At 42.0% G+C, this 27,991-nt stretch overlaps 1 protein-coding gene and 1 long non-coding RNA gene across 5 annotated transcripts in view; one reads left to right on the forward strand and one right to left on the reverse strand.

Annotated features, from left to right (window-relative positions):
- mamo (maternal gene required for meiosis) overlaps positions 1–27,991 on the reverse strand; it is a 129,703-nt gene that overhangs the window by 14,364 nt on the left and 87,348 nt on the right. For 2 of the 4 annotated variants that reach the window (XM_033381884.1, XM_033381885.1), the window contains exons 3-5: positions 22,168–22,359; positions 20,202–22,106; positions 20,001–20,129 (exon numbers count right to left, since the gene is read on the reverse strand). In XM_033381884.1, the coding sequence (XP_033237775.1) occupies positions 20,001–20,129; positions 20,202–22,106; positions 22,168–22,359 (2,226 nt within the window). Of the gene's footprint in view, positions 1–1,096; positions 4,711–5,271; positions 6,218–20,000; positions 20,130–20,201; positions 22,107–22,167; positions 22,360–27,991 lie in introns of those variants that run through there. The other 2 variants (XM_033381887.1, XM_033381886.1) reach the window with 2 other exon arrangements.
- On the forward strand, positions 27,198–27,680 carry LOC117184443 (uncharacterized). Its single transcript, XR_004469799.1, has 2 exons — positions 27,198–27,513; positions 27,603–27,680. It is a non-coding gene; the product is annotated as an uncharacterized lncRNA (long non-coding RNA).

The following is a 27,991-nucleotide window of genomic DNA, read 5'->3' on the forward strand; positions in this document are numbered from 1 at the left end:
CCAAAAGTATTTGCTTTTTTTTTATTTTTATATTTGTTTTTTTTTTTCTTTCCACTTAAACTGTTTTTTAAATTTTTATTTTGTTGCTTTCTGCTGTGGTCACAATATTTGACTTGAATTTAATTTGGATTTGGTTTTGGATTTGGATAAAAGTGCTGCGGTTGGGTTTCTTTTTCTTTTTCTCATATAGCTTACAAGAAGTTCATTGTGTTCGCTTCTGTGTGTTCGAAAATCATTTAACATCGTTGTAATCTGCTGTGAGAGTGTTGTTTTTTTGCGGATAATAATACATAGTACATTACAGAACAGAAAGAGTTTCAAAAACTTATCAAATGAACAAAAGAAATATTGTAATAGAAATTTGTTGCCACGTTTTTTTGTTTTTTGTTTTGTTTTTTTTGTTAAATCGTTTTGTTTTGTTGCTAAAGCTAAATAAATTTCATATAAGTTGGTATAATAATAATAACATTTTCGCTTAAACATTAAAATTAAATATACATATATATTCAGATATACATATATATGCATATATGTACGTGTGTGTTTATATATAGAAAAAAATTGTTTATAAGAGACACAGAGTGTAAGACATTGTGTTTGTGTTTTTTCATTTGTTGTCGTGTGAGTGTGTGTTTGTTGGGGGTATATTCAGTGCATAGATTTATGTAAAAAAAAAAAAAAAATAACACAAATATAGACAAAAAACATGTGTTTTTTGGGCCTGAAGTTTCCTTTCCCTATCCCTTGATTCCCTGTGCAAACCCTTTCCAACCTTCCTTGATTCTTCGTCTTCTGGAATGTTTCGTTTTCATTTCTCACATTACTTTCCCCAGTTGCTCTCCTGTGCGGCGGCTGTGCGAAGACTTTTTGGTCTGGCTGTGCCAAAAATAAAAAGTAACCTCCCTTTTGTGTTCTTTTATTTTCAGTTTATCATGTCTTCTATGGAAATGCAATTAAAATTATTGAGAAAGCTTTTGGTTTTTGTTTTTATCATTATTACTTAATTTTTAAGTATTATCGTTAATTGTTTATCGTTATTAATTGTTTATAATTTTGTTTCTAAAAGGCCGAAAATCACAATTTTGTTTTGCTCTCATTTTTTTTTTTTTTTAATTTGTTCCTAAATGTTAAATTTTGTTTTCTTTACTCTCGTTTATGATTATGGTTCGATTATGTTTATAGTATAGTAATTGTTAATGCAGATATTCTGTGTTGGTTTTTTGTTTTACATCACAATTATTGAATTGATGCCTGTTGCTTCTACTCCTCTACTGCTCCAAAGTTCCCCGTCCCCAGTCCCCTGTCTCCCCGTCTCCCTGTCTCGTCTAATACTGCATGAGAAAAGTAAGCCAACAACAAAAGTGAAAAATGGCAACGCGCTAATTTCCATCATTATTTTTTTTTTTTCTTCTTCACGCCTCCTCGCTTTTCCAAAATGCAAAGCAAATATATTTGGTTTTTTTTTGCGGTTAAATATTTTTTTTATCCTTTAATTATTCACTATTCTTGTAATGCTATCACAGCCAAATTGTTTAATCCAAAAGTGTTTGTGTTTGTTTCTCCTCTTTTTTTCTTTGTCAGCCAAAAAGTTTGTTGCTTCTTCCTTTTTTTGTTTTGTTTTGTTTTTGTTTTTCTTTTTCCTTTTTTGGTTTAAAATTTAGAATTTTGAATTTTGTCTAGCGTGTTTTCTCTTTGTTTTCTTGTTGCTTATTTTTCTTAATATTTATTACCATTTATTTGTTTTTTGTTTTTTGTATTTTGTATTTTGCTGTTCCCAATCCGTTGCCAAAAATCGAATGTAAAAATCCCCGCACAAACCGCTGCTGCAACGAGCTTTTATTTCTCTTTTCTTTTCTTTTCTCTGTCTCTGTTTAGCCCAAACCACAAAAGTTTTTACAAACTTTCTTTGTAATGTTTTTTTTTATAGATAATATTTTTGTTTTCGTTTGTTTTTTATAATTTTGAGATCGATTTGCATTTTGTTGTTGGTGCTTTGTTTGCCTTGTTGTTGCCGGGCTAATCACTTGAGTGGAAAGGGTGGAAAGGGTTTGTCCGCATTATCGATGGGCTCTCCAGCAGGGAGACTGAAGGAACTTCGTTTCCCATTAAGCCATAGAAGGCGATTCCTGGCAAATTCATTTAGATAATTTATAATAACACAAAATCTAGGGGTTTTCTTAAATATTTTCATCATGAAGCCAAAAAAAGGGTTGAGTTATATATATATTTTTTTTTCAAAGCAAAGTAAACTTGGTACGGAACAGAAAATGTATGGGATGATGTCTGGGAGGGTTCGTGTTTTGTGTGCGTCAAGAATTTGGGTATTTTTGGTGATTTTTATATATATGTATGTAAATTTTTCAAGAGGTTCTTTCTATACCCCAAACGTTGAGCCTAAATATTGTTGCAATCATTTTCTGCATGCTTCCTCTACAGCTACCCTTAGATGGTATTTCTAGTGTGTGTTTCTTGTCCCTCTACTACTCATATACACATATATATACATATATATATATGTTATATAGATATACACATATATATATATATATATATTTGTTCGTTTATGTATATAGATTTATATAAATATCGTTAAGATCACAGATATTCTATGTAATTCTGCTGCTGCTGCTTTCTGTTGCTTTCCTAGCAAATTGTTTTCTTAATTTTTTGTTTTCTCAAATTTTATCTGAATTCCAAAAATGTCTCCTCATTGTTGTTGCTGTTGCTGCATCTGGTTTATATGTATATATAAATATTGTATATAGATATATGTATATGTTACTGTATAATAAGTTCTGTATGTGTATATATATACGCGTGTGTGAGGGCCTTTTAAAAGGGTTTTAACAGGGGTTGGTTTCACTAGGGCCTAAGCGGAGCATTAGCACAGCTGAAGTTGTTCACTAATTCGCCATCGAAACGCGTCTGTCCTCTATAGAGTCAGCCGTCCGCCATATAGCTGTGTCGTCTCTCCGATCAGATCTGTCTGGCTAGCAGTGGGTCTGGTCTGCCTGGGTGTGTTGGGATATGTATGTTTTACTACGTTCACTCGTTGCTCAATGCCAAATCAAAGACGCACAAATGAAGGCTACAGGTGCTGCATTGGTGATTGCTGTCGTGTAATGGTGTATTGATGTGTGTGGTGTCGGGGTCACCAGTTCACTTTGCTTTTATTCTGGGGGTTATGTATGGGTTTGGGTATGTGTGTGGGAGAGGGGGGGACTTTGTTTTAAGCTACTTTAACTCGTTATTATCATCGTCATCGCCATCATGCACACTCATAATGATCCTCCTACTATATCCTCGGCTGCGGCGGCTTCTGCTGCTGCGCTACTTAAAAAGTTACATCACGTGTTCACTGTTCTTTTCATTATGTTTATGTTTATCGTTAATCGCTATTTCTAGCATTACTAAATCATATATTCAATTAGATCAATGTTTTATCATGTATAGTTAGCAATTTTTTACGTTTTTCCTTTTTTTGTAAATTTATTTTCAATTTTTTTTGCGCTTTTTCTTTCTTGCCTATATGTCTTACGTTCTCTTATACATACTTTTGAAAAATATATATAGTTGTATATATATCATATATATATGTATGTATATATATATATATATAATATTTGTTTTATTAGATTCCTGCTACAACTCTTTCGCGCTGCAATTTTACTCTCCCTTCATTAGCTTTAATTGTTTTCCCGTTCAAGTTAATTGTATAGAAAAAACAGTTGCTCTGTTGCTATCCAAAATTCGGGGCTTTCCCTGTGGATACCCTGGATACCCTCTTGCGGTCGCACTTAATTTAAGTTCTCTAACACTCTCCTCACTTCTCATTCAATCAATCATCAATCCTACGGCTGATCATTCACTCACATACTCATTGTATGTTCTCATTGGATTCGAAAAAAAAAACAAGTTCGCTTCTTGGTATAAACTTCAACAATTCGACAATATGCTGCTATATAATTATTGTGTATAATATATATACTATATATTATATATATATATATATATATATATATATGTTTATATAGATGTATGTTTTGTGTATGATTATAGCCTGCCTGCTCTATTGTGTGTGTGTGTGTGGGTGTGTGTTGCTGTCTCTTTCCTATTTGCTAGAGTTTCTCTTTGCTCAGAAGAACGAACGTTCTGTTCTGTTCCTCCTGATTTCACTTCTTCTGTTTCTGTTCTTTGCCTCGTTTACATAATTAATAAAATATATACATATGTATATACATAGATTTAACGGTATATACATATATTGGTGTTTGCGTGTGTGTGTGTGTATTAGTGTGTTGTTGAATTTCTTCCATCATCATCATCATCATCATCATCAAGCCTCTCGCTTGATCTTCGCTTAAGTAAGTCAAAGTCCTTGTTGTTGCCTCCATCTTTCTTATAGAAAGTTACAACTCATTTCTTCGTGTTCTTCACATCAATTGTTGTTGTAGTTGAAATTGTTGGTGTTGCTGTTGTTGTTGTTGTTGTTGTTATTGTTATTATTATAATAGTAATAGTAGTAATAATAATAATTTAATAACAAACTAAAATCGTTTCACTATTGCGGCAACTCATCCTTTGTATCGACCGGGCTGGGTGACAAAAACTTTCGCACATATTTGGGAAAATGCGTTTTCTCGTGCGCCTTGAGTATCGTTGACCGCGAGAAGGTTTTCCCGCACATATTACATCTGAAGGGTCGTTCGCCTGCAAATTGATTTCCATTTTGTTGTTTGTTTCAGTGGAATGGAAATCAAGGAATCAATGTATAGTATTTGTAGTATATTTATCGGTTAAGTTGGGGAGCAAAATGAAGGCATGATGAAGGGTGGCGAAGATGGTTAATCGATTTGGTATATTGGTGCTGCAGTAAGACGACGAAGGGACTTGCAAGCTACTTTAAAGAGCTTATTCTAAAAGATTTTCGATATCTTTAAGATCGATGATGAAGCATTTTGTAGAGCTTTAGGACTTTTGAGTTTCTCTGAAACTTTAAGGAATGAAAAGAAATGAATTCCTTAAAATACAAAGTGATACTTCAGAAAAGTATATACAAGTAGCTCTGTCCATATCTTGATGGAATAGATTCAATTGAGGCTTGAAAGTGGCATCATTTAGGGCACAGTTCAGTGGTATGGATATCAGGGATATCAACAGGAGCTCGTTCATGGCTGGGACAGAAATTCAATGATGTATGAGGGACTGGGGCAATGGGCAATGGGCAAGCAATGTTATTGTAATCATATTTCAATTCAGATCAAGACTTACCGGTGTGGACGCGACAATGATCTTTCATGTGGTGGCGCAGCTTAAACGCTTTGCCACAAAACTCACATTTAAATGGTCGATCACCTGTATGTACCGACAAATGCGTGATCAGTGATGTAACATCGGGAAAACTTTTAGCACAGAACTTACACATGACAACACTATTCGGATCACTTGACGCGCCTAGCAGCGAGGCGGCGGACGAGCCGGCTGACTGCGCCGCTGCCGACGCTGCGGCCGACGTGGAGGGCGACGAAGAGCCACCGCCGCCGCCGCCGCTGCCGGCACCACCCGCACCCGCACCACCGCCAGATCCACCGCTGTTGCCCAGCAGGAGGCCGGCCTGCCCTCCGTTTCCAGATGTCGATGCCTGGGCTAGTGATAGCCGACCGCTCGACCCGCTGACCCCCGGCGCACCCGCCTCCAGGCAGCTGGCCGTCAGGCTCTGGAAGGTGCCGCTGGCCAGCGATAGGGCCTCCATGTCGATGCCGAAGGCGGCCGTAAAGGCGGCCACCTGCTCCTGGGTGTCGCTGCTGCCGCCGGCGCTGGCGGCCATCGCCGCGTTCATCTGGAAGGCGAACGAGGGCGGCAGCCCGGACATGTTGATGTCGCCCAGAAGGTGCGAGTGCAGCAGGGCGTTCGTCGGCGGTTCCCGGTACTCGAGCGTCTTCAGCGAGTGCGACAGCAGGTGGCGCGTGAGTTTTGACTGGTTGGGGAAAGCGGCGCCGCAGTAGATACACTGGAACATGGGCATGGGCACCGGGGGTGGGGTGTGCGACGGATGGTGGTGCTCGTGTGCGGCAGCTGCTGCTGCTGCGGCGGCGGCTGCAGCGGCGGCGGCTGCGACAGAGCTGCTACTGCTGCCGATGCCGCTGCCGCCACTGCCGCTGGCCAGGCCCGCGCCAACGCCAACAGCGTGGTGTTGTTGGGGCGATTCGGACGTTTCCTGGAACAGACACCAAACAAAAATCCAACATCAACTTCTTTACTCTTTACTACGTTTAGCGTTTTAGTTCGCTATCTTTATTTTTTTTTTTTCGGTATATTTTTTGGTATTTTTGGTATTTCTTTTTGGTATTTTTCAGTTTCAGTTTTTGCTTGCAATCGATCGATTCGTTTATCTCTATTGGTATCTTTATCGTATTCGCTTCTCTTCTGGACAATTTTTGCTTTTCTTCGGTTTCTTTGTCTTTGGCAAAACTATTTTCTATTATTTTTAGTATGTATTTTTTTTGGTATTTTAATAAAAATTGATTAAAAATCAAAAACAAAAAAAAACAATGATAAAATTATTGGTTTATACGTTTACTTTGGAGTGAGAGAGAGAGAGAGAGAGAGAGATAGAAAGAGAGAGAGAGAGATATATAGGATGTTCCAAAAACTAAGACAACGAAAATTATACATTTTTAAAAAGAGGGATCATAATTAAAAGTACTTTTCTTGCGGTTCAAGACCAAACAAAGTGGTACATATACAATATTCAAATAAGAGTATATTCAAAGAAAGTGTCCTTCTTTTCTTCTTCTCCATCCTCTATCCTCTTCTCGCTTTCGCAAAACCTCTCTTTAAAATTAAGAAACAAATATTAATCGCTTGAACTCTAGTATTTAGTTTTACATGAGAGAAAAGAGAGAGGCAGAAGGAAAATAATACAACAAAAAAAAATAAACAAGGTACAAATTGAATAATTGTCAAGAATAAAAGGAAAGAAAAAAAAAAATGGGTAAAAACTAAAACAGAAGTCAATGAATCATGTTATCAGAGAAGAAGAATGGAAAACTAACTGGCAAAGCCGTGGAACGCTCTCTTCCAGCTGCTCTGCGCCTCTCCCTACTACTCGTCGGGGTCAGGAGGCTCTGGCCCTGGATCCGCTTGGGGATCAGGATGCAGCCAGAACCAACTCCGACTCTGAGTGTTTCAAAAATGTCTCAAACCGTTGGATGGATGCCAAAAAACAAGAGGGGGTTTCAGCATTTGACTTTCGTTGTGTATTTCATTTGTTGTTTTTCATTTTATTGCTTTACAAGAATTTCGTTAACATTGTTCTTTTCTTTGTTTCTTTGGTATTTATATGGTTTTTGGTATTTTTCTGGTATTTGCTTTTCTTTTTGGGTTTTCAAGAAGTTGAATTTCGATTTTTGTTTGGGCGTTGTTCGAAAAACGTCGCATAATCGTACGTTAGATATTGTTTAAAGCTTTTTCTTTGATTTTCTTTTTCATTTTTGTTTTACATTTTTCTTTTTGTTTGTCTTTGTTTTAATATATTTTTTGTTTAGTGTAAACTTATCATTAAAAATGTTTTGTTTTTGTTTTAAACTTAAATTTGACGCTTTGACCAAGGTTTTGATCAATTTGGAACGCGGTTCGCTTGTTCGGTTCGTTTCGTTTCGTTTCGGTTCGGTTCTAAAGTTTAAAAATTTGGTTGAAAGGTTTGTAAACTTTTTCGTACTTCAACTAGATTGTCAAATCAAAAACAAAAACTTGGGGTTCGGTTGTAATTTTCTCTTGGCAACAAAAAGTTTTCGAAAATCGGAGAGCAAAAAAGTTGAACAAAACTTTACGAAAATGTATGAAAAAAGAGCTGAGCTTCGCCACGCACACGCCTTGCATACTTCTTTTTCCTTTTTTCTTTTCTTTTCCTTTGCCAAATTTCGGAAAATGAAAAATAAACAGAAATCATAACGAACGAACAATTTTGTTGATTTGCCAATTTAGCGCACGAAAAAAAAAACCAGACAATTAAAATAATAATAATTCTGTACATAAATGCTTAACCAAAAAGAGTAAAATTTTGAATAAAAAACAAAACGAAAAAAAAACATACAAAATTTTAGGTTTTTTGCAGAAAACAAACTCAGTAAAGGGACCAAATCATGTTTCTTGATTTAATAAATTTGCGCAGCACAAAAAAAAAACTTTTGCCTAAAATAACTGAAGATCAAAGGTATTCTTCGCTTAACTAAATATTTTCAAGAAGTTTTTCCACTTTTGCCCGCAGACGCCGCACTCTTTTTTCGCACAAAGGATCATAACTCAAATGGTTGGATTCGGATGTCAAAAAAAAAAAAGAAAAAGAAAAACAAATATAAAAAAGAAAACGCACTAACGAAATGGTTATACAAGTCATTCAAATTCAGCACAGCCATGTTCAAAAAACGCAGATCAACTTCTTGACAATGTCAATAATATCAACACAAAATAGTTGTTAAATAAATCAATCAACAATTGTTTTCTTAACCTTTTTTTTTAGCTTTCTTTCTTTGAATTTATTCTCATTCTTTTTTTTTAGTGTTTGGTACAACGAAAAACAAAACAGTGCAACAAAAGGCAAGTAAGGAGGAGAAAAAAAAACATGAGTAAAATTAAAGAGGGGAAACGAAAACTCAACGGAACTTCGGATCGTCGGTTGGGATCCAGTTTAGCTTCAGAGCTAAGAAGTCTGCACATGGGCGCGGGCAATGGCAATGCCTCTAAGCTGGGCCATGATTTGGTTTGGCTTGGCAATGTCGTCAGCAGATGGCTGATCTGATGGCAATGCGGCTCGTGGGGTTTCTGTGGGTTTCTGTTGGGTTCTGAGGGTTGTAATGTATGGGGTAAAGGTGCGGTAGAGAATGATCAAGTATCCTTATCTTAAACATACGTGGTACAGAGGCAGAGCAAGGGGCTGTGGGTCGACGTATGTAGGTATTCACTAGCCTATACGTATACGTACGCATATAAATATGGATATGTATATACCTATAGAAAATGACAGAGCTTCAGACACAAAATAGTATATGCCGTATACAGTATACAGTACAGTACAGTATCATCATCATCGTCACCAGGAGTCACAACATTTAGTTCAAAAATATATTTGCGGTGGAGGAAAACCAAACATAATCTAACAACAGAACGAACAAACACTCACGCACACACAGACATACACACACATAATATATATCATATTTCAAGGATAGTTCTCCTCTCGATTTGAATAATTTTGATAGCTTTTTTCTTAACTTGGTTAGAGCACAACAACGATAAATGATATGGAATGGAACAGAGGCATATATTATGTATGCATACGAGTATGTTTTATATAGTAAACCAAAAAGAAAACACAGATAGAGAGAGAGAGAGAGAGAGACAGACAGAGCGAGTTAGGTTATTTAATAGAAAGAGATAGACAGACAGAGAGTTAAAGATAGAGAGAGAGAGAGAGAATCGAAGAAATAAAAAACAACAACACCAAAACGAAAGTACACAACGTTCTTGAACAACATCGATAATAAAGTAGAGAAAAATATAGCGATAGACAGATAGATTGATAAAGTACAGCATGTAACAAAAGGAAAAAAAGAACACAGGGATGTATTGAGAAATAATTGGAATGCGACATACACAGAACTTAAATGTGGAATGGAATATATTTTATGAACAACTAGATAGCTTTAATTGCAACACCTCTCAAGAGCCATAAACGGAAATTCAAATGGATATGCAAATGAAGGAAGTGCCGACTGCAAGTTCATTCTTTCTTTTAGTTAATGGAATTTTTCAAGTGGAAAATTTATCCGAATGTATATTGAATGATTATGGTTATGGCTCCTCTGGTGTTGGAGCTATGAATGTAATTTGTAGCTCGTTGGTGAAACCAATGAACCAATCACAGCACACAATCCACTAGAAGAACTAGCAGATAGTCGAATGAATGAACCAATACTTGGCATACTGAATGGATTTGGATTTTACATAAATGATTGAGTGGTAGGACTCAGTGGCTTGAAATTCAAGAAATTCCTGATCAAAGATATTGAACCAGTTCAGTGAGTGAGTGAGTGATTGATTGAATGAACGAGGGAATGAAGTGAGAAGCCATGAGAAGCCATAGATGCGTGGTTGAACCTGTGATCCTATATTTTTATCTTTAGCATTCTAGTATTCCATCGCACCTTGCTGTTCGAAATTAAATTTAGATTATAGACAATTTAAAAAGAAAGTACACATGACTAAGTAAAAATCATACCACATACACGTAGTAATAAAAAAAAATTATATAATAATATGTATAAAAAAACACACACATTTATCAACGTTAAATAATAATTGTATATAGAGAAAAATGAAAGACATTTAGCTTATGGAAAAATAGAACACACACATTTACCATATACATAAACGAACAACGAACGAACGATTTTATGGTAAAAGCGTTCCACATTTAGATAATACATATATATCGTTTGAAAAAAAAAAAGTATTATTATTTTTATATAGTATAATGTTTCTTGTATTTCTCTGTATGTGAGTGAAGTGTTTATGTGTGTGTGTGTGTGTGTGTGTGAATGTGTGTGTGTATCAATGATGTTAATTCGATTTAGTTTACTATAGTTTTTTTTTTTTTTTTTTTGATTTAGCTTTTGTTATATCTATATTTTTTTTTTTTGGTTGCATTTCTTGATTTTAATGTTTGGTTTTTTGTTTTATATAGTATTTTTGTTGTTATATTAGCTTAAAAAACACCAAAAGCGCTTTAGTACGATTCATTTTGTTTTTGTTTTTATAGATTGATGCATTTTTTCACATATACATATATCAATATATATATATGTATTTTTATGAGGTATATATAACTTTTGGTTATCAATTGCACAACGTTCAGATCTGGACCCCTCTCTTGTTTTCATTTGATGGAGAATTTTCTTTGTTTGTTTTTCTTTTTCTTTCTTTTTTTTCTTTAGTTTTTAGCTGTTTCCGTTTTTCGTATCGTATTGATTAATAATATTAAAAGCACAACACACAGTTTGACACATTTAATAATATTTATATGGATAGAGACAGATAGAGATCGAGTAAGAGAGAGAGAGAGACAGAGACACAATAGAGCGACACAGAGAGATAGAGAGAGACAGAGAGCGAGAGAGAGAGAGAGCGGTAGAGTAGAGGCAAAGTTTAAGACAAAGACAACATTTTAATTAGCAAAATATTACATTTACATTTCGAGTTCGAGTTCAAAAAACAACATAAGGAAAATAGAATTTTCTTTTAAGCTATTTAAATGCAATAAAAAGAAGAAGATTTCTTGTTTCTTGTTTTCTTGGGGTATTTTTTCGATTGTTTTGGCAGTGGGATTTATGGGATTAATATAGGGCTATACATATATACGGATATTTGCCAAATTTTTGTGCAGAAAATTTTGTTCTCATTTACAATTTTCATTTTTTCGATTTTCGATTCGTCTGGGTTTTCGGTTGCAGTTTTCTTTTCTTTTTTCTTTTGTATTTGTTAAGCGCAAAATAAAATAGAAAATTGTTGTATTTTTCTTTATTTCGTTTGATTCGGTTTTTCTTCGGTCTTTTGCTTGGCCAAAAATGTTTGTCGGGTGTCTGGGTGGGGTGTCGTTTTCGATTTCTCCATTGATTATATTGAAACATGCGTTAGATATAGTACATATTTACGTCATCTACTAGATCTACCAAATGATGAGGGTGTGTGTGTGTGTGTGTGTGTATGGAAGAGTGTGTGTGTGTGTGTGTCCAGCATGCTTTTGGGGAGGTGATCTTAAAGATAATTAAAAGCCTTTAAATATAAAATAGGTAAAATTAAAAGAAATAAATAATAAATGAAATCAATCAGTTGGGTAATTAAAGGACTGCGCTGACTGAACGTGTAGAAGAGGTAGAGGTTTCAGGTTATCCTATACAGAAAGGCAGCCATTATGCCACTCAAGGCACAACCCTAGAGAACAGAATCCCCCAAGATCCTTGATGTTCATCAACTCTGAAATCCTGTCATTGCAACAGCCTTTAGCCTTTGGCCTTTAAGCTTTAAGCAGCGATAAGTAGCCTAATGCACCAGTAACTTACATCCACAACGGGACCGACTGCCGACTGGATGTTGCGTGATTTCTGCTGCTTTTGAGGCACAACTCAACTGACAGACAAACCAGCCAACAAATAAACAAACTTTCCATTAGGCAAATTGCAGTTTTGGCCTCTCGGCTGGCTGGCAAATGCGGCAGCAGATTATTGAATAACCCCAAACAAGGTCCAGGCAACAGCCCAACAGCCCAACAGCCAGCAGAAAAACAGATCTGGGTCAACAGCAAACAAAAATCCGCCAAAAAGAAAAAATACCACAAAAATGTGAACAATGTGGAAGGGGTTCGGTGGCAGTGAAGCAGAGGCTGCCATTGGCTTTCGGCAGGAGTATATTTCAAGACGCATCCTCGTGTGGCAGGCCACCGACTCGAGTCGAGTCGACTCAACTCCGCTCGACTCGACTCTCGACTCATGTCGATGAACCGATTCTGGCGACGGGTTCAACGAGCCTACGCCTAATGGAATGATTATCTGGCTTTCCCTCAGTCCACGCCAGACGCACTCCAGCTCTCTGGCTCCTGCCACATTGCATTTAATGTCCTGGCCGATGTCTGCGTCATAGCCATCGCCACATCGCCACCATCACAGTCTCGTGTCTCCGTCTCCGTCTCCGTCTCCGTCTGAGTCTCCATCTCCGACGTCGTCTTGTGCCCTGACTTCGTCGTCACCATCCTCCTCACCATCGTCCCTGTTGCTGTCGTCGTCGCAATAATAATCAAATATCGATCGATGTGCGTCTGGTTTTGGTTTGGTTTTCGTTTTGCTTGGGAGTGGGAATGGGGTTTGGGTTTGGGGCATTTTCTACGAAAAATTTTCGACGGTCGTCGGCCTTTTCTTGTACACTTTTTTGTAATGCCGTTTTGCCAGCTTAAAGCTTCGCTTTCCCTTTCCCTTTCCCTTACCCTTACCCGGCACTTGGCCCCATACTAGACCTGGGCTGCATCCACGTCGACCCCTACACTCCTACACTTCCAGGACCAAGCTCCTCCTTCCTCCACCTCCACCCCCGTCCTCCACCTCCACCTCTACTTCTACTCGTAGTGCGGCTGCTCTGCATCATTTTAATAAAAGCAAATTTTTAATGAAAACCCTCTTGGGTTTGCCTTGCCTTTTTACGTTGCACGAGTTTCTATATATATTTTATATATATTTTCGTTTGTTTGTTGGGGGTTCGTTTTTCCCTACTTTTTTTTTGAAGGTCCCTTTCATTGCAATCAAAAAATAGACGCAATAGATGACGCATATAACGCATCTGGCAAATATTGCGGAAGCTCATAGAAGTCGAAGGACTACGCCAGGAAGGGGCCGGTGGTGGGCGGTGGGTGGTGGGTGGTGGGAGGTAGGAGAAGGCCTCTCTGTTGCAGCGGAAGCGACTATTTCAAATATTTCTCTTTTTCGCCTCGTTTTTTCGTAATATTTTTGCACAAATTATTATGTATTGTTATAATTTCTTTTTTTTGTTCCTATTTTTTACGAGCTCTTTGCGACCTAAGAGCAGAAGAAAGGAGTGTTGGGGTACATGGGGCATGGGGCATGGGGCATGCATAGAGGGTAGAGTCCTGCACGTATGCATGGTATTTGTGGAACTTTTTGTGGACTCCGTGTGGTATCCTGCAGCATTCTGATACCCTACCCTTGTCAGTGGGGGGCATTTTTGTTTTAATAAGAAATTTATTCATGGACTGGATATGGCCTATAGGGTATTTATAGCTTCGGCCCCCCCATTGTCCTTCGCTCTGTAAATACTCGCATATTTATTTGTACGCCCAGCATTTGATGTCTTTTTTGTTTTTCGAGTCAGACGGTGAGGCGAGGTGACGGCAATCTCTGCTCTTTTCGCTGATTTTTTTAATAAAAAATATATGTTTATTCGAGAGGGAGGGGGCCACACAAAACAAACAGTCGAAGTAGTCGTCGAACCGTCAGGATGGGCAGAAAAGTCAGTGCCAGTGCCAGTGCCAGTGCCAGTGCCAGTGCCAGGACCTCAAAACATTGAAGTTGGATGGAGCCAATGAGGATCCCTCATTTTTAAAGTGGGTAAAGGCAAGCAGATGAACTGCAAGATGGGCCATCGACATGGACAGGGCACTGCCGGGGGAGGTATCGAATTGCATTTCCAATAAACATCTGAAATTGAATACGTTCGATTGCATTTACAGATTTATCAGAAGGCTTGAAGGGACTTGGTAAATATATTTATTTTTGGCGGCTTTTTGTCATCCATCATCCATCATCCTTCCATTCGAGGTTTTCCAAAAGTTTATTCTTTAAACATTGAAAGGCTTTTACCTTTCGAAGGACCCCAATTGATTGAAATCATTTCAGGCTCTTGCATTTCCACAAAGCAAATCCTCAATGGCCGGGGCTAGGGATCTGTTGTGGATTATCTTTAAGAACTCTTTTGAATTTTTGCCAATGCTATTTTTAAGCCTGTTCTTTTAAAGCCAACCACCAAGGCAGCTCCACTACATTTTTCAGTGCGGGCTATTAGCAGTTTTGTAGCTTCATTCTCTCCGGTTTTTGTTTTTGGCCAAAAAAAAAAAAAAACATAAAAACCGAACGAAGGTCGGGGCAGGCGGATTTAGCGGAACGTGGGGAGGGGCAGGGTGGACTGAATGGTCCCACCGAAAAGCACTTGAAAAACTTTGCAATCAACGCAACGCGCGGCATCGAGTCCTGATTACAATGCCCAGGCAGAGGCAGAGGCAGAGGACGCCGAAGCCGACGCTGATGCCGACGCTGATGCCTGATGCTGGCGTTGACGTTGACGCAGCTGTAGCATAAAATGTGCAATGTGCGTGAGGGAAAGGGACAGGCAGAGGGCGGGCGAGAGGAAAACCTCACTCATACAATGCAATATATTTTCGCTTTGGCATTTGTTGCGTTTTGGAAACCCCAACCCCCAACCCAAACCCAAACCCTCCTCTCCTTCGTTTCTTGTTTTTTTTTTTTTTGAGTTTATTTGTTTGTATTTCCGCTTGGTGCTGGCTAAAAAACAAAAATCTTTTTTTTGCGGTTTTTGTTGTTGTTGTGCGCACTGCATGATTGACAGTTGCCAGGGCATTGATGTGAGGGGAGGGCTTAGAGAGGTGGGGGGGATAGCTGGGTTTCAACCTAAATGCATTCAGTGAAAAGTTGTGCGAGTGAGCCTCCAAATAAAAATATTAAAAAATATGCATATGAACGAACGCTTTCTATATGCCTCCTCCTTCCATGTGGGGTTTTTTATACGAATACGAGTATATATATATATATATATATATTACGCATACGCAATGTAGACAGCAAACAAATGCTGACAAGGGAAAGGGACAAGGGAGGAGGACTGAGGAGATGCTAGGACTGAGATGGAGCCCTCGGATGGGACTGGGGGCCCTGGCAAGATGGGGTACTGATGGAGGGGCGAATGTTGCTGTGGGGAGACTCGACTCGTAAAATGCAAGCACAGCAGCAGCACGACATTTGAGGGCCAGCCTAAAGGTATGCTATGAAAAAATTGCACAAGAGCAGAATGAGACGAGAGAGAGAGAGAGATGGGAAAGCAGCCAGCAGAAGAAGCCCCCAAAGCAGGGAGGGGGGGAGGGAAGGCTCACACAAAAAAATGAAGGAAAAAAACGCATTTGTTTCAAAATTAAATACTCATGTGTATGTGTGCGCCGACTGTGTGTGTGTGTGAGGGAGAGCGAGAGCGAGAGGGAAAAGAAAGCAACAAGAAAAAGAAAGCAAAAGTTGTTGGTTTTGTGCGTTGATTTTTGTTTTCATTTTTTCCTCGACTCTGCTGCCAGTGCCACTCTGCCACTGCCACTGCCTGTGCCTGTGCCTCGTTATAATCATTTCCACACTGCAGACTGCTGGCCAGAAAGGAAGTTAGAGACAGGGGTAGAAAGAGAGCGCCAGCGAGAGAGAAAGGGATAGAAAGAAGGAGGAAAAAAAAAGAAAGTGTAAAAGCAAAAGTATTTATTATGCGGCAATGGCTTGGAGAGGCCTAGAAGAGGCTCCCCGGGAATACATCAGAGTCAGAGTCAACGAATTGCATTCCCCCCCACAAACACACACACACACACACACACCACTGCAGAGGTATGTGTGTGTGCTTACTGATGAGCAGCACAGCGCGTCAACGCCCGACTCCATACTCGAGGCGGCTGCCACTTTTTTTTTTGTGTGTGTTGCCTGCTTTTGGGCTCTTCTCTTTTTTTAGATAAATTTTTATTTGAATTTATGCATGTGCGTCGCGGGTCGGACTCGTTGGGTGTTAAGGGCGGGACTGGGTAGAAAAAGCGAGAAAGAAACAGCTTCAGGATAGTGTCAGAGGAGAGCAGGCCGTTGCACCACACACAACACAACAGACAATCGCTTTCGTTGCGATAAATATTCAAGCTGGAACATTAATAGTTATCCTTAAACAACATTTTCCTTTTAATTCCGGAATTCCCAATCCAAAAACCGCTCTCAGAGCTCAATCAACAAGGTTTTTGCTTGTCTTCCATAAACAAAAGTCCGGCGAATACTCGCATTTCGAAATGGCTATGGAAATCAGAAGCCAATGCAAAAACAACCTCATGTTCGGATGGTAGATATTTGACTAGCTGCCAAAAATAAAAGTGATTGATGCCATGTAAATGGAGTATCCAGTATCCACAATCCAAAATGGAACAGTCTTTTGAAATTATATTCTTTTTCATATACGTTTTGCCGATACCTGTGTGCACACACTGCCACCCGCAGCCGATGGCAATTAACAAAATGAATTGAGAACTATTGAAATGGGAGAGAGGCTCTGAAAATAAGAGCTCTCTTTAAATAGAATATTAGTTCTTTGCCATCGAAGTATTACAATATCCATTATAGATTAGGGAAGTGAAGTTTGCTGAACACAAAAGGTTGAAGCTCATGGAACACCTGGCTTTCGGACACTATCAATGCTAGAGAAGCTATAGCTCGTCACTTCAGTTCGTTGTGCAACACTGGCTCATGACTTGCATTATCTTTCTCGTTCGTTTTGTCTTTTTGGCTTTTCCCTCCGCGCTTTTTTTGACAACATTTCCGTAGGCTTGTCCCATCTGGGGCCTGTCACACTGCCTCTCCTTCCTCTCTGGATCCATCCTCGTCATCGGGCGGGCCCCCACTTGTTGTTAAACTTCGTCAACCGTTGCACCAAAGTGCGTTACATATACATACAAACGTATACATATATAAATGTGCTTTTATTTTGCTACTTTTTTCGCTGCGCAGGGCGGCAGGGGAAACGACAGCGGCTACTCGTATTCCCTTTTTGCTTTCTTTTTATTCTATTATTTTTTTCTTCATTCCTTTCTTTCCTTCTTTCTGTGTGTTTATCCCTGTTGACGAAAATTTTTCGTTTTAAAAAGAATGAGTAAAAGGACCTCTCTCGGTCTGAGGTGAGGGCTCTCTGGAGGGGAGGGAGGGGGTGGTGTAGCGTCAGCGACAAAAAATGTTATGTGAAAATATATATTTGCCGGAAGCTAAATGTTTTCGCCAGTTTTTTTTGTCGCTATGTCAGCGTTTACGTCCCACGTACGTTCCTCAAGCGAAAAGTACAGTTGCGCTCGCCGAAAAGTATGCATTACATTCTGAATTCGAGCCAAAATTAGTGCCACACATGGAGCGGGGTGGTGCAACCAACTCTGAGGAGAGTGTGTGTGTGTGTGGGAGGGGAGCATCAGTAGCAGTAGCAGTGAATAAATTGAATATCATATATCCCCCACATACGAGCCATTGACCAACACAATTCTTGTCTTCTTCTGCTGTCGGCAGGGACTTTTTCATTTTCTTTGGTCTTGTTGCCATTTGTTGCAACATGCGGCAATTTCTCTCATCGTTTGATTTGAATATTTGATTTGGTTTGTATTTTATTTTTATTACAGTATCAAATAATAAAATGTACGCGACATGGACAGGGCGGCCGCGGACTATGGGTGGAAACAATTCGAGTGCTGGCGAAGCAAAAATACTCTCCATTTTGGGTAGCAAACACGCCTTTGAGGCGCTTTTCATTCAATATAATTGAGAAATTCCTATTCCCTGTCCACCAGGGGGTAACACTGCTTCAGGCTAGACCGAAAGGGTCACACTGTTTGGCCATAGATCCATGGGGAAAACATATTTCACGGTTGGAAATAGTTTACAATGGGTGAGTTTTTTAAGACTACGACTTTTTCATATATCAAGGCGGTAACACTGGAGGTCTTGGACTGTCATAGGGCAACACTGTTCAACCACATGTAGCCACACCATAGGAAAAAACTATGATCTAAATGTAGAGCATCCACTTATCGAACACGATGTACATTCCATTGAACAGGGAGAGGCTGGAGAGGGGCCTCTCCACCAGCCATATTGAAAATTATAGTGTCGTTAACATGCAACTGCAACAACAGCAACAGCAATGGCAGCAAATAAAAAATTAAATTAAAATAGAAAGGAACGAAAAAGAGCAGAGAAGAGAAAGGACCTCAAAGAGAGAACATGGCCAGTAAATAAATAATACGAGCAGAAAAAATACATATAACGAGTATGTGGAGTGGTTCGGGGGAACGGGTTGGGAATTGCGAACGGAAATTGACAGCAATGTGTGTGGCAAGTGGCTAGTGGCAAGCGGCAAGCGGCAAGGTGTTTAGGTGTGTCTGTGTGCCGCTGCTGCCCCACAAAACTGGGTGATAAAAAGAGAGTCAACTACAAACTACAATTGAAAAAAAAAAAACAACAAAAAAGTACAAATAATGAAAAGAAACACAAAAGTTCTATCAACTGTGCGAAAACTTATTGCATAGAGTGTTTAGGTGTGTGTTTTGGGTGCGTAAGTGTTGGTGTTTTGTGTAGACTGTACTTGGCTATTGGATAGTATATAGACACATAGATTGAGATACATATATACACATATATACGACAGCAAAATATATATTACATACATATAGATTTGATACAAATAACAAAAATTACATAGAATAGACATTGATCGATAGACATTGAGAGATTGTGTGTGAAAGAGAGAGAGACAGACAGAGATATATATTGAAATATATTGAGAGAGAGAGAGAGAGAGAGAGCGCTACACATTTAACAAAATAGATATTTACTATATGTATATAGAGCTATGAAACTGAACAACTAACATTTGATATTTGATACTTTTTGGTTTTTTTTTTTAACTGAACAAAAAAAAAAAGGTTTGACAAAAAAAGTTGAATTATTTAATATATATATATATATGGGGTATATAGATATAGATAGATATATATATATATTTATTTATAGGGGGGATATAGTATATGGTATGTATAAAAAATTCATAGACAAAGAACACGACGAAGAGCAAAAATATATGGTTGAGTTTTTTGATTTTGTTTTCTTTTTTTTTAAGATTTTGTATTTTGTTTTTTTTTTTTAGTTTTTATATATATAAATATGGTATATAGTTATATATATATATATAGAGAGATAGAGAGTGGTATATATATATATATAAGAACAGACAGAGAGAGAGATAGAGAGAGAGAGCAATACTTAGGTTGGTGGCAATAGAGATATATAGAGACATGGGTTACACATAAGTACTATATAGAAATGGAGTTCAGATGTCGGCCAGATCGGATTCGAATATTCAGATATATATTGGGCACATATCTGAAGGTTTTTGAATTTGGAATTTCTTTACGGGTGTATTCGGTACTCGACTTGTACGTCCCGACCTATCGAAGCAGCAAAAGCATTCACTGTAGGGGTTCTTGGGTTCTTGGGTGGGGGACTGGGACTCTTTTTGGTATTCTTGGGGTGTTCTCAAATTTGTGGGGGGTGGGTAGGGATTGGTATTGTTCTCTTAGTAGTTCTGTGTGCAACACTTACCGATTCGTGGGAGGCGCGGTAGTCGAGGTCGCCGCCCAGGCCGCCGCCAGCTGATGCCGAACGCGGTTGCATGTGTCTACTGTGACTACTGTTATCGTCCTCGCTGCAATCGATTTCTTTTTTCAGGCTCTGCGAAGAAAACACACACAAAACGAGATAGGGATGAAGATCTCTATGAAGATCTATGATCTGTGCACTCACCAATGGCACCGATTGCACTGGCAAGAGATTGGCCACAGTCCCGGGACTCAGGAGGCTGGAGGTGGCTCTGCCGTCGGGTCCGCCCCCATCGCGTGAACTCCGCGATGCCGGACGCCCGCCAGCCCCCAGACTCAGATCCGAGGCACAGGTCGCGCTGCCTCCTCCACCGCCACCGGCGGGCGTTGAGCGTTGCGATTCCACTGCTGCCACAGCGGCTGCTGCTGCTGCTGCTGCCGCCGCCGCTGCTGCGGCCGAGGATGAGGGCAAGGATATTAGTGGCGAGGGAATCACAGTGGAGCCCGTGGAGAGATCTACACCACCGCCGCCGCCGCCGCCGGCGCCTATCTTCATGTTGAGGCCCATGTCATTGCTGCTGTTGTCCGCCTCATCGTCATCGTCGAGGTCCATCTCATCGTCGTAGTCGTCGTCGATGATTTCGGTCTTGGGTATGGTTGGCAGGGCCGTCTCGTCCTCGTCGTCATCATCCTCGTTGTGGTGGTGGTGCCGCTGGTGGTGGTGCGAATGCTGCTGCTGCTGTTGTTGCTGTTGCTGTTGTTGGTGGTGGTGGTGGTGCGAGTGGTGCTGCGTATGTTGCTGCTGCTGGTGGTGATGGTGGTGGCTCAGCCGTATGCTCTGGTGGGCAATCCTTTGGGCAAAATCTCGGGCCGCCGCTGCTGCCGCGGCCGATGCTGTGGTTGTGGCTGCAGCTGCTGCTGCTGCTGCTGCTGCTGCGGATGTTGCTGAGGCGCTGCCTCCCACCACCACGACATCGTCGTCATCGAGATCATCGTCTTCGTGGTGACGGTGATGGGCAGCTTTATGCCGGGTATTGTCGGTGTCCTCGTCATGGTGCAGGACATCATCGTCCTCATCGTCGTCGTCATCGTCGACGGCAACCACAGCCAGATCGATGCCTTCGCCATTGCTGGCAGCCGAGGCAGCCATTGAGGTAGCTTTGATACCGCTTCCACTTCCACTTCCGCTTCCACTCCCGCTGTTGTTGTTGTTGTTGCTGCTGCTAAAGTTGTTGTTGTTGTTGTTGTTGCTGAGGTTGTTGTTGTTGCTGGTGCCACTCTGCTGGTCTGGTGTCGCCGCACTTGCCACATTCTTTTGCTCTACGGCTCCAGAGGCTGAGGCAGAGGCAGAGCCGGGGCCGGAGGCGGAGGCGTCACGTCTTTGATAGAGATCTAGCGGCATGGGTGTGTCCTCCTCATCGTCCTCGTCATCATCCCCAACATCCTCAATGTCATCGACATCGTCGTCAACATCCTCGCCCACATGCAGGCCCCTCACCATCTGGTCCTCCAGCTCCTCCTCCTCGTCCTCCTCATCGTCCTCGTCGAGATTGGTCCTCACGGATCCAGAGACTGTGGAGCGCTTCGCTGGCGTTGGACTGCACCGATCGCTCGCCTCCCGCTTGTGGCTGGCTGTGGACGAGGATGTGGCTTCTTCGGCAGGCGTTGTGGCAGATGTTGTGGCAGATACCGCTGACGCTGCCGTTGATGATGCTGCTGCTGCTGTGGCAGATGTTGCTGTTGTACTACTACTGCCACTGCCACCGCCCCCGCCTGTCGCTGTACTCTCCGCTGTGGCCGCTGCTGTTGCCGCTGTGGCAGATGCCGCTGCCGCTGCTGCTGCTGCTGCTGCCGCCGCTGTTGCTGAGGTTGAGGTGGAGGAGCTGCCACTGCCACTGCCGCTGGTGCTGCTACTGCTGCTGGTGGCCGCTGCTGCTGAGGTCGCCGCCGAAGCCGCATCGAGGGCTGCCGCCGGACTGTCGGCCGCTTTGTGGGCGCCACCGCCACTGCCGCCGCCGCTAGCCTGCGAGTGGGGACGCAGTCGGTCGGGCTCCCGTTCCGGTTCCCGCAGAGTTGAATTCTGGTTTGTCATCTCGGCAAGACCCTTGACCTGCAGTAGGAGTACGATTAGAGGGACATTCCAACGAGTGCCCGGCGTGGCATGTACTCACCTTGAGTGATTCGGCTGTCTTGAGCAGTGCGGACAACTGACAGTATTGCACGTTCACCTCGCCCGTGTACATGAATTCAACTAAGGTTTGCAGCTCGGCAAAACGGACGTCCTTCAATATCACAATTGGATGTGTTTCGGGGTGCTCCAGGAACAGGCTCTGGAAGTACGAGGAACAAGCCGAGAGGACCACCTGCACGGACAAACAAGGCAATACAGCAATTAGAAATTGATCCAAAAACTAAGCCAACTAAGAGCTACAACTATAGAGAGAAGCGGCAGATAAATGGGGGGGGGCTTTTGTGGGGCAAAGCCACGCACTGGAGTATCCCTTGGACAGATACACAGATTAACCAGATGGATAGATTGATTATGAAACGAATAACATTTCATGGGATATCTCCTGTGAAATTTGGATTTTTCTCCTACCCCCCACTCCCAGAACAGAAAGAAATGTACATTTCCTCCATTCGGTCAGCGTTGTGGGGCACGATGCACGTTGCCCACTCCTGGGCTGTGGGCCAGGCATTTATTAGATTTACGATCTGGCTCTCAAAATGCAGCCAAACGGCCGCCGCTTTGAAGATGCCCCAAACGAACGATGCCCCATGGGCAGCCAGCCAGTCAGCGAGGAAGAGGTGGCAGCGGCAGTGGCAGTGGCATCGGCGGCGGCAGCGGCAGCGGCAGAGATGCAGTTCGATTCAGTTTGAGTTCAATTTGGAGTCCAGTTTTGCCAGTTGGCTGCGGGCGTCAAGGCGTGAACATGCCACGAATGACAATGCCGCCTGCCACAGCAGCAGCAGCAGCACCAACACCAAACAGGAGAAGAAGAAGGAGAGGCATCCACATCCCGGTTACTGGTAAGGTAACTGGCAACCAGTTCGGTTCGGCATTTGCTGTCGATTTTTATGTGCGCATGCACGCCTTGGGGTATGCAATGATCGCGAGATATCCACGGACCACGGACCACGGACTAGGTGCAGCCCCAGCCCCAGCCACCTCTCTCTCTCTTTCTCCAGCACTCTCGTACAAGCATCTGTGGGATGGGATGAGTTGGATGGTTGGGGCACAAGGGGCATGGCCACTGCATCGATGTTGTAAATTTTCATTGCTGGCAAATTGAAAAGGCGTCGGCCTCCATTTCGCATATAGATTTCGCTATAGCCTAATGAGGTTTTGGCCTCGGACGGGCCCTGGAGATGGCCACGTGAGAGGAGAGGCAAGACATCATCTCGGGAATCCTCTGAATGATCATTTTGGAAACGGGAATCCATCATAGAACCACTGGCAACAGTCCCCTGGTATCGCTGGCAAGTGACTAAACCATTTATGATCTCATAGATCTCAGGCTGCACAAAATGATTGCTCGAAGTGTGAATCAGTGAAGCTCGTGGCGGTTTAACGATACTCACGATCGCCAAAGCCAAAGCCCACATACATAAAAATCTCAAAATCATGATCTCTCTGTTGAATGGCTCTTCAAAACTACGATTTTCGTGATGTGGGGAGGCTCTTTTTTCCATTTGCGAAGCAGTTCAAACGAGATTCAAGCATCGACATGACATGTATGTTGTTTTCGCAGATTTCGTGAATTCTCTGCGTCCTGAGGCGAACATCAATTGGTTTCAAAGCCATCAAAACAGGAAAATGTTCTCTTGAATGTATCCTTTTGCTTATGGGAACATTTGTACCTCAAATCAACGTTCAGGGCAATTCCAGCGATGGTTTCTCTTCAGATAAATAAAGAAAGGGTCTGTGAAGAGGGGTTTGGTCTGGACAACACGAAATGACGCATGCCGCAGTGTACACACGCTGCCATCCCTAGCTAAATGTGCCACCAACTGCTCCTTGGACCGCTCCTTCTATCCCGACTCACTCTTGCCGCAGCTGCCGCCACCGCCGCCTCCTTCCTCGCGGAGCAACTGCAACTGCATCTCGGCGTCTCCTGTCACGCGCCGTTTGCGCTAGAATTTATTTAAAAAAATGCAATCGGCCTGCACACGCCCCCGAATTGCAACAACAGCGTAAAATGAGCGTTAATAAATTCACGCGCATATTAGAAGTCAGAGACGACGGTGCGGCCGGGTGGCAGGGAGTTGCTGCTGGAGCAGCTCCAGAGTCCAGTATTTGTTGCACTCCCTCTACCACTCCACTCCACTCCACTTCAGTCCACTTCGCTGCGTACCTCCCTCTCTCCCACCCTATCGTATGGTGGCATTAAGAAAATCGAATTTCCTGATTACAAGAAAAAGAGAGAAGGCCTCCTCCAAGCAGGAGGAGTAGCGGCGGAAGGAGAGCACTGGCGCAGGGTGGAGGAGGCGTCGCAAATTGGCAACACTTTTAATTGAACGCCGCTGTCGCGCCACTGCTGCTTCCACTGATGCTGCTGCTGCTGCTGTTGCTGCCACTGCCACTGCCACTGCCACTGCTGCTGCTCCTTCTGTTGGCAGCACGCCCCCAAAGCTAATGAACGCCGAAGGCTTTGATTCCCAACGCTTTCTCCCTGCCCCTGCTCCTGCTACTCCCTGCTGCTGCTCTCCTTGCAAAATGTTGCATGTAATTTGCGGCAAAATAGTCAACAACATAAATTTGCTGACATTCGGACAGGGATTGGGGGCGCGAGAGTCGCGTTAACCGATCGCATGTCCCGAGTGGGCGTCAACATTCCACCCAAATTTAAGCAGCACCAAAACGACGATGAAGTGAAAAATTAAACTAAATGAACCGCTAGTACATATACTAGAGGCAGCCGTCCATCCCCCCTCTCGCTCTCTCTCTCTCTCTATACAATCTTATGGGATATCTCCTTAGGCACTTGAAAATGGTATAATCCTACAGGTATATGTAGATCCTTCCATGGATCTCTTTCCACATCAGTTCTGCTGAATGAATTTTCATTAAAAATCCTGCAACTTCCATTGAGATGATAGATTTTCTCTTTTAAACTCGATAAACTTTAACCAAAACACTGTTTGGAAGTCCCGGCAGCCACTCCTCTTTGGCTCCTCGGCCTTTGCCTCTACTGTTGCCTCTTCCACGGCTGTTGCTAACATTTCTATTATGAGGGGGGGGGAGGGTGCACCGGGCACTCCCTTTTATAGATATTTTGTGGCTTGACCACCATCAGAGAGGCACAACAATAACAACAAACCAAACACTGCGGCGAAATATGCAAATTATTATGTTTGCATATCGCCGCCTTTTGCCATAGGTTCTTCTTCTTCTTTGGATACCCTACTTTACCCAAGGATGGCATTCGGAATTTGTTGAGATATTTGCCAGGCACGAAATTGGGAAAGTCTGGAAAGTACAGAGCTCGTATCCATTGCGATTCCATATCGGAATAGTCCGTGATTTCTGCAGTAGTACCTCTGAAGACCTCTCTCCCTCCCTTTCTCTCTCTCTCTATGTCTTTCCGGAGAATCGCATCATATAACCTTTAGCAGGGTACTTCGACTTCGGTGCATTTCTATATGAGATTTCTGTTGCATTCTTCTTCTGTTGTTCTTCTTACTGCAAGCCACCATTCTGTTTGTGGCGCTTGCGGCTCTTTTTGTTGCAGTTCTTGTTGTTGCTTATTCTTCTTTCATTCTTCTTTGACTCACATTTATGTCTTAATACAATTTTAAGTCTTTGGCTGGAAATCATCATCATCCATGGACGATCGATCATTCGACGGGAGGATCTGCATCTGATCGATCTGCCTCCCACTCCACCACCACCACCACCACGGCTCTCCAGCCCCCACTATTCTGGACAATTTGCAACAACTGTGCAAACATTGTGATTAGGTTCTATTTTTTGCTCAATTTGTTCGCCCGCATCTCGCATAATGTGAGTAAATTTATATAATTTTCCTTGATCGACTATCCGTCGATCGATTGTTATGTAATTTAATTTTATTGATTTTTCCCCCAATGAAAGGATGGGTAGGGATCCACCATGTCTCTGATTTTCCATCCATTTGGATTGGGGTGGGGGGTCGATTAATTGTAGGGATATTAATTGGGAATTTAAGATGATCGATTGATTATGATTATGGGGCTAGAACATAGACAATATCCATACTAGTGTGTGGACATTATGTCTTTGGAAAGATGAAATGCACTTCAAAATTATTCTTGAATATTTCCTTAAGATTTCAAATATCTGAAATTAACATTCAAATATATGTACATCATGTTCCATTTTCGGATCCTTACATTAATAATAATATAATGCCGCATCATCTGCTTCCCATAACATTCTCTGAAGCTGATTAATGGCCAAGAAACTCGAAACTTGGTAGACAAATAATAATGTAGCAAAAAAAAAGGGGGGGTTGGGGAATGGGTTAAAAAAAAATGGGGAAAAATACAAATTTATTTCAAAATATGGCATTTCTAATTTAACAACTGCGCTTCAAAAGTTGCGTTTTTTTTCTATTTTCTGCTGTCTCGGTCTTTCATTCGCATGCGACGATGCGAACGCGAACGCAGACGTAATTTATATACCCTTGGCAGAGGGTACTATTAGTTTCTGATGACTTTTATACACTCTTCTGTATATGCCCAAAAATACCTCAAAGATGGGTACAACTTTATCGTATAGGTTTCTAGGAAATAATCGATCTGTAGGGTATCAGCATCATCGACCCCCGAAAGCTTCCCATCCGCTCTTGTCTTCTCATGATTTCTTGGAGCTTATTTCAGTGTTTGAAGAAGGGCAGGTACGGGGGGGGGAGGGGGAGAGAAGATACGATGAAGTGTAGAGCAGCGTAGACGTTGACGTTGGCGGGGGCAGCAGCAGCGGCAGCACACGTTGACCTTGATATTCGCATTCGCAGCGGAACCGAAACACACTCTCGATGTGCATGTGTGCATGTTTCTGCGTGTGTGAGTGTGTGTGAGGCGTGCAAAGCATTAAGCAGAAAAGCAGCGACGCACGCAACGCAGCGACAGCTTTGCTTTGAAAGCTTCTCTGCCGCCGCCGCCGCCACCGCCGCCGGGACAGGCAGAGCAGACCTGGCGATTGCGGGTGTTTTAATGCCAGAAAAAGAGAAAGAGCGAGAGAGAGAGAGGGGAGGGCTGACTGGCTGGCTGGCTGGCAGACGATAAGCAGTGCAAAAAAACGCAAGGGAAAAAAAGTGCGGTGCGGACGGCGGGACGGGGGGACGGGGGGACGGCGCGGTGCAAAATACTTATGAAAGTAAAAAAAATTTTGAAAAATTATCTCATCAAAAAGGTGGAATACTGCCGCCTGCTGTTGCTGCTGCGGCTGCTGTCTCCGGCTTCTTTCTGCTTAATTACCGCCCGCCGCCACGCTGTAGTTTTTTTCCGCTTTGTTTTGTTCGGTTTTTTGCAACAGGGTGCGTTTATCTCTTCTCGTTTTCACACTGGATTACCAGGGCCAATTAAATTTGTCTTAACATAAAATAAATTTAAATTATTATTTCAGCTTCTGTTTCTTGGTCTTCGTTGGCTTCGTTGACTGATTTCCGAGTTGAGTTGAGTTGAGTGGAGTGGACTGGAGTGAGAAGAAGAGAGGGAGAGAGACAGGCAGACCGAAGTCGGCAGCAATGTTGCTAATGCGCCGGCGGATGACCTTGGAATTAAAGTCCAAACCACATTTTGCGCGAGCGAGACAGCAACACCAAAAAAAAACAACCGAATTTGAAACCAAAACGCAGCAAAGTGGAATACGGAGAACAAATCAAATTAAAATTTACTTGTACATAAATATGCCCACATGTATGTACATATGTACATATGTATGTACAAATGTATTTATGCAGTGGTATGTGTGTGTGCTTGGTGGTCCCCTATAAAGTTTCATTCAAGGAGCAT

This window comes from Drosophila pseudoobscura, chromosome X (genome assembly GCF_009870125.1).
Source record: "Drosophila pseudoobscura strain MV-25-SWS-2005 chromosome X, UCI_Dpse_MV25, whole genome shotgun sequence".
Lineage (NCBI taxonomy): Eukaryota > Metazoa > Arthropoda > Insecta > Diptera > Drosophilidae > Drosophila > Drosophila pseudoobscura.